Here is a 7,558-nt window from a genome sequence, read left to right on the forward strand (position 1 = left end):
CTTTACATGGTTCTTACTTGAGAGAGAGATATGTGACCCTTTGCATATTAAATTTTATTTTATTTTATTTTAAAAAATTAAGAGAAAACCTCATAAATAGTCCCTAAGTAGTGAAATAACAAAAATGTCTTTTACTTAACAATGTCTTTTACTTGACGAATATCGACAGAGTTAACTATAATAACTGAACGTTAAAAGTTTTAAAATTACAAAACCATCCATAAAGTTTTTTAAAATTAAAGACACACTTCAGATTTTGTGAAGAATTTGCAAAATTAAAGCACAAGGACCACTCATGAAGTTTTGTCTTAGATTGGCGTCCTAAATATTTAATGCAATTATTCGTTTCAAAAAGACTTCATAAGCATTTACAACGCTGAAGTGACGTCGTATACTGCGTATGCAAAACGCGGCAAGCCAACCTTACGCCATCATCGTCGTCACCTCAACTCAACTGCTTCACCTCATCTCCATTGAGTATTTCCCTTCGCAAGCCGACAAAATAATTTCTAAATTTTACAAGAAAACCCTTTCTCTTTTTGCTACCTACGAAACTTCTCATTTTCCTCGACAGCTTCTTCGCAAGTCTTTTGAAGTTTCTTCCATACAGCAATCATCAGGTTCTATTACGTTGTTTCATGTTTACCGTTTCTCGACGTTAATTTCGTTTTTTTCCACATGGGTTTTGCTTATTGAGTGATTATTTTTTCTGGGTATTCGTTGGAAATACGAAAAGAAGAATAGATTTGGGGATTAGGGTTCTGGTAATAGATTTGTTACTCTGTGTATAGCTGATTCGATCAAGTTTCGGGGGTTTATGTACGTTTTGATGAAGATTCGTGATATGGGTTTAATCTCAGAATCAGGAAAAGCTGATTTGATTTGGGGTGTTAGGCCTTTGTTCTACCATAAATTTGTAGCAAAAAATATGGAAATTTCTCGATCTTAGTTTGATAAAAGGGCAGTATAATCATTTAAGATCCATCAGTTTGTGGGTTTCATTATATTCTCTGCCACTAATCTCTTCAAGTGCTTTGTGGTCTTGCTGCTCGGATTTCAGAATCTCTAAAGTTGACCTTGACTTTGATTTTTCACTCGAACATTTATAAGCCTTGATTTGATCCATTATATGTCCTTTCCAACTATATCATAGCAAAACGTTCTTTGTGGTTTGAGTTCTTGTTCTTCATCTATGGAAGTTCCAAGATTTGACCTTAACCCCTGATCTTCTTTCATGTTAGGAATCTGAGCTCTTTCTTTTTAGCCATAAAAGTTTCTATTTTTAACCCCTAAAAATCTTTTTTCATGTGATTTTTTCGTTTCCATATTGGGAATTCGACTTCAATCCATGGCATATTCATCAGAACCATCATCATCGATAAGCTTCACCTCATCATCTCACATATCCAACGGCTCTTCTCCAATCCCTGATACACGCCCAAATCTTGAAATCATTAGCTTAAACAAACTCAGCTCAAATTTAGAGAAGCTCTTGTCTGATTCCGATTCTGATTACAGCGATGCCGAAGTTGTTATTGAGGGGATTCCAGTAGGCATTCATAGGTGTATCTTAGCTACTAGAAGCAAGTTCTTTAGCGATTTGTTTAAGGAAAGTAAAGGGTGTGTTGAAAAGGATGGGAAACCGAAATACAACATGAGTGAATTGTTGCCATATGGGAATGTTGGATATGATGCTTTTCTTGTATTTTTAAGTTATATTTATACTGGAAAATTGAAGTCATCTCCCCCAGAGGTTTCAACTTGTGTGGATGATGGATGCCTCCATGATGCTTGTCGCCCTGCTATTAATTTTGCAGTTGAATTGACTTATGCAGCTTCGGTTTTTCAAATTCCGGAGTTGGTTTCGCTTTTTCAGGTATAAGACAAATTGAAATTGATCATCTAACGATTAAAATTGGAAGTTTACGATTTGATAGTTCTTTCATTTTCGAATATTCAGCGTCGACTTCTCAATTTCATCGACAAAGCTCTCGTAGAAGACGTAATCCCGATCCTCGTTGTCGCCTTTCACTGCCAATTACAACACGTTTCAACTCGTTGTATCGATCGTATATCGCGCTCAAATCTCGACAACGTTTGCCTCCAAAAAGAGCTTCCATTCGAAGTCTTCCAAATCATCAAATCAATTCGCAACCCTGAACACGAGCACACAGTCGAATCCGATGAAGACGCATTACGTGAAAAACGAATCAAAAGCATACACAAAGCCCTCGATTGCGACGATGTCGAACTCGTCAAACTAATTTTGACCGAGTCAAACATCACATTAAACGAAGCGTTCGCTTTGCATTACGCAGTCGCGTATTGTAATCAAGAAGTCGCGAAGCAGATTCTCGATTTGAATCTCGCGGATGTCAATTTGAGGAACGCGCGAGGGTACACAGTGCTGCATGTGGCGGCGATGCGGAGGGAGCCGTCGATTATTGTCTCGCTTTTGAGTAAAGGGGCGGTGGCGGCGGAGATGACGGCTGATGGGCAAAGTGCTGTGAGTATTTGTCGGAGGTTAACGAGACCAAAGGATTATAATGTGAAGATTGAACGAGGACAAGAAAGGAATAAAGATTGGATGTGTATTGATGTTTTGGAGAGGGAGATTAAGAGGAATCCTATGGTGGGAGATGTTTCGGTTTGTTCTTCCGCTGTTGCAGATGATTTGCATATGAAGTTGCTTTACTTAGAAAATCGAGGTAATTTTGGCAACTTATATCTTCATCCAAGTTTCATTCATTGTATTTTTCACTTTTTTTTTTTGTAAGCACAACCTTGTAATTTGAAAAATCTACCCAATTATATTATTTGGATGACATTGTAATAATGTGGTAGATTCTTGAAAGTACAATGCTATAGTAAAAGAAAATAAGTTAAAGTAGGTTGCTATTTCTTGCATTTAACCCTAATGTGTTATGCAGTGGCGTTTGCAAGATTATTGTTTCCTTCGGAAGCTAAACTAGCTATGGAAATCGCACATGCCCAAACAACCTCGGAGTTTCCGGGTCTCTTGGCATCAAAAGGGTCAAATGGTAATTTAAGGGAGATGGATTTGAACGAAACACCTTCGGTACAAAACAAAAGATTGTTTTCGAGAATGGAAGCTCTTTCAAGAACAGGTAAATTCTCAATTTAATAGTTGATTATAGCATCATACTAACTAACTTCCATTTCTTTCTGTTTTAACTTTTAACATTGTATTTTCAATTTTTTTCTTATTAAGTTTACTTACTTTGAAAATTGTACCAAAATACAACATTACACTTCTAATCTCTCGTATTGAGACATTGCTATTTCTCGAAAAGTAAGTACAACAAGTTAACATAAGCCTAAAAATATCTTTTGTGGATACAGTGGAGACGGGTAGGCGTTATTTTCCTCATTGTTCGGAGGTTCTTGATAAGTTCATGGAGGACGATCTACCGGATCTATTTTACCTGGAGAAGGGTACTCCAGAAGAACAAGAAATAAAAAGAACTCGATTTGTTGAACTTAAAGAAGATGTCCAAAGGGCCTTCACTAAGGATAAAGCCGAGCTTCATCGTGGTTTGTCTTCATCGATGTACTCCACAACAGTGAGACACGGGGGGAAGAATAAAACACGAAAATACTCGTGAAATGTGGATTTTATGTGTTTACGTTGAATAGATTGTTATGTTAGATGTCTGTAGCCTCACATCAGCTAGACACAGTTTTATCTGCATGCATTTGTATGACATGTTTACTTTTTTGGAGAGAAAATCAAGGACTCCATGTATCTATCGGTTAAGATTTTTTTTTGTTGTCTAATCCACTCAAATGTGTTGAAAATGCCTCATTTGGCGCTAAAAATGTGAGTGTCGGGAGTCTCCGTAGCTTTAATTTTTGGATGTATGTTGTAAAGATCTTGTAGGGTACCAAAACGATGGCACATTGTATGTCTGAAGTATAATAGGTTTATGTTTGATGTTTGAGAAAGAAAAAAAAAGATGATAGTTTGGTTATGATTTTATGCTAAATTGGAATGTTGAATCGTTATGGTTCGTTGGTTTTTGCATGGCAACGTTGTTATCGAACTAATTGCTTGCTACGAAAAGAGAATCATGTAGTTTGGTTGGATTTCATTATTGTTTAGCTTTGAATGATGACATTATGGTTATTTTGATTATTGTTCATTATTGTGAATTATTGTAAGATGATAAACTCATAAAAGTACTAAAGTAATTGTACATGGACTTATTTTGATAAGATTTTAGAATGTCAAGACAAAATGTTTATTTTATAATTAATAAATATGTTTAAAATAAAGTATAATATATATATATATATATATATATATATATATATATATATATATATATATTTGCGACAATTGTATTAAAATACTAGCAAGATGCGGGAGAAACAAGAGAACAAACATAACAAGTTACAAGCAATAAATTGGGAAAACACCGATCAAACCAACAATTATATTTATAGAGATCTATTTTTGATCCAGTTAAATGCAACTAATTGAATCTCATTCGTCGTTTTTAATGAAAAACACATTTTTCTCTTGAATACTAAATTATTACAAGTTTTCCAAATTAACAACACTTCTCAAAATAATAAAGCTACCATGAGTTTCCTTCTTTTCTGTCCATGAAATGAGTCTTTTAAGAAAGTGAGAAGATCCTCTTTGTTGTAAGGAATCAAGGACAATGAGTTGCTCCAAGCCACGAACCAAAACCTAATGTGAACCTAGAACTCACATCTCAAAAAAAGATGGTCCACAATTTCCTTCTCTAAACCACATAACAGACAAACAATAGAGTTTAAAACAATGCCCCTTAATGATAAATTGCTAGCAACTAGAATTTTGTTCAAAACCAAACATCATACAAAATAATTAAGGGCCTCTTTGTTTACCTTTTAATTGGAAAATTAAGAGGTAGGCTCGTAAAAATTCAGATTCAGCTTGTTTGTTAGGATCCTATTTTCTATATCTTAATTTTCTAATTGCCTCTTAAACTTTCAGATGTGAAACCAAGTCTCAACTTAAAAAATAACATGTCTTTCCTTTTGTGCCCTATGAACGCTCGTTAATTTCCTTTGCCTTCACCAGACCAGCGCCCACTTTCTCTTCGCGTCCACTTCTCCCTCTCACCCTCTCCGAGCTACCTCTTTCCATCGGAGGCAACTCCTCCAACGACGCCTCCTCCTCTATCGTCGGCTCCCTTCATCAAAGTAACCAGGTTTTTCGGTTCTAGGTAAGAGTTTCTTCCTCTTCTTTCCCCCAAAACTCGAAGAGTTTTTTTCTGGAATGTGTTGCTTGTATTTCTGATTGTTAATTTCCTTCTCCTTCTGAAAATCAATTATTGGGTGCTATTTTCTTTTCTTCTTCCTATGAAAATCGAGTTGAAGATATTAGGGCTTTTTTTATGTGGTTTGTTCTTCCTTTGAAAATCGAGTTTTCCATGTTGAAATTGGATGTAGTTTGTTCTGATGCTTGAAATTCACAGCTGAAATTATGTTGATTTGTTGCAATATCATTGACTTTTTTAGTCAAACAGACGAGTTTTGATAGATATTGCATATGTCTAGATGTAATTAGTTTGAGTTTGCATTATGTATTTCTTTAATCCAATAATTTATATGATGAAGAATTGTGTTGTAGATTGCAACTAAACAAATTTCATAGCACTGTAGTTGTATATCCAAACTAAACAAATTTCATAGTACTGTTGCTGTATATCCAAAGTAACATATATGGTTGGACAAGCCTTGCAGTTCCTAACATCCATGGGACAATTTTTGGTTTTCTTCATTTGGATTATTGGTTTGATTGGAATCTTACAAATTTCATATGGATTTTCCACTATAATCTGATAACTTTCAGTTTTTTGATGATCAATTCAATTTTGAAGTCAATGAAAATACATCCATTAATGATTGTATAATTTTCCATTGAGCCTATTTGTTTCCTTGTAGAATATGGATTTGCAGGTTGAAATGTTGGAAATAAAAATGGAAGGGCTATTGAAGGGTTTGATTGATGTAATGATGGAAAGAGTATAGATGTATTTGTTTACCTTGAAAGTCCATTTGTTGTTTTTCATATTGTATATGTTTTCTTTTCCTTTGGGAATTCGATAGTTTAATTCTTTTTTTCTTTTAAATGTTTCTACTTGTGTACATTTTGATCAATATAATGGAATTTGTTATCATGTTTCTAAGTTTTTGTATGTTGTTTATATATCTTTTATGATTATTTAAAAAGTTGGATATGTTATTATATAAAACAAAAACATTGAATTGAGAATAATACACAAGGGTAAAATGGTCATTTTCATAATTCAGCACAACAATTCAAAGGTTCTAACTAAACAGTATGTTATAAATTCAGGTCTTAAAAATTCAGACCCTCTTGAAAATTCAGACCTTTTAAAAACTCAGATCCTACCAAACAGCCCCTAAGCCTGCTCCATGTCCATCTCACTCATCTAAAACCACAAACAGTAGTAAACACCTCCAATTTATCATCCATCAGCCATCTCAGTCTGAAATGTCCTCTTTCCATAGCTAAGTTTCTGAAGTTGTGGAAAGGCTAAAACTAGCGACAGCCCTAACCCTCCAGGTTGACAGATTCTATGCCCATTCTTAGTGTCCTCATGTTGGGTTTTCTCTTGGGTTTTTTAACCCATAAGGAAAGTCCACTTCTTTAGCTCGTGTGTGTGTGTGTGTATATATATATATATATATATATATGTGTGTGTGTGTGTGTGTGTGTATATATATATATATATATATATGTGTGTGTGTGTGTGTAAGTGTGTGTTACATGCCCTAATTTCATGAACACACAAAAAAATTTCAGCCACCAAGCGAGTTAGAGAGAGTAAGAAGCAAAAGATGTTTTTTTTTCTCAATTCCCGTTTTTGAAGATACACCTGAAGTGTTTGTTAATTTCTCGGAGATCCAACGGTCCGTTTTCTTTGATTTTTAGACAGAAGTTTCCTAACATCGAGGCCTTTAGATCCAACGGTTGAATTGTCGAGATCAGCTCCAGAGACTTGGGAATCGTCGCTTCTGTTTGCTGCTGGAAATCAGAAACGTTTTTGGTGATATTCTTCTTTGTCTTTACTTATTTGATTCCATATTCTTGATGTGATTTAGTTCCAAGTATATGATGATTATTGTATACCTCTAGTACATCTAGAGAAGACTTTATATTGCTCTAATATTGATGATAGTGGATTTGAAGCGATTCTAGTAGTCTCATGGTTATACTTTCCTTTCTTGAGAGGTTTTCATGCTAAAAATCTGGTGTCTTTATTGGTTGATTACTTATTGTTTTGAGTTGATTATATTGATCATATAACTTGCATTGGGGATGATTTGTTGCAAGTGAAAATATCCTATTTGTTTGCATCCTAAAAGGTTCATTCAAGACGGGAATAGTTTTGTCAAACGAAGTATTATTCCGCATTGTTATTTACCGTTGTGGCTGCGTTTTTCCCATCAGATTGGTATCAGAGTCTGGTTCTTATTATTAGGTTACTTTTTTGAACAATGAAAGCTAATAAAAAAA

The 7,558-nt window shown here is 34.7% G+C and overlaps 1 protein-coding gene across 1 annotated transcript; it reads left to right on the forward strand.

Moving 5' to 3' along the window:
• Positions 1–399: 399 nt before the first annotated feature.
• Positions 400–3,840, forward strand: NPR3 (NPR1-like protein 3). The gene is made up of 4 exons (XM_079012720.1): positions 400–1,876; positions 1,961–2,708; positions 2,931–3,128; positions 3,364–3,840. The coding sequence occupies exons 1-4, from the start codon at positions 1,349–1,351 to the stop codon at positions 3,624–3,626; spliced, it is 1,737 nt and encodes a 578-aa protein (XP_078868846.1). The 5' UTR covers positions 400–1,348; the 3' UTR covers positions 3,627–3,840.
• The last annotated feature ends 3,718 nt before the right edge of the window (positions 3,841–7,558 follow it).

Source organism: Lactuca serriola, chromosome 8, assembly GCF_051521515.1.
Source record: "Lactuca serriola cultivar US96UC23 chromosome 8, Lser_US96UC23_V15, whole genome shotgun sequence".
NCBI classification, from domain to species: Eukaryota; Viridiplantae; Streptophyta; class Magnoliopsida; order Asterales; family Asteraceae; genus Lactuca; species Lactuca serriola.

Coding starts and splice junctions, on each gene's coding strand:
- NPR3 (XM_079012720.1), top strand. CDS start 1,349: ATGGCATATTCATCAGAACCATCATCATCGATAAGCTTCACCTCATCA. Junction 1,877..1,960: donor AGTTGGTTTCGCTTTTTCAG/GTATAAGACAAA, acceptor TCGAATATTCAG/CGTCGACTTCTCAATTTCAT. Junction 3,129..3,363: donor GGAAGCTCTTTCAAGAACAG/GTAAATTCTCAA, acceptor TTGTGGATACAG/TGGAGACGGGTAGGCGTTAT.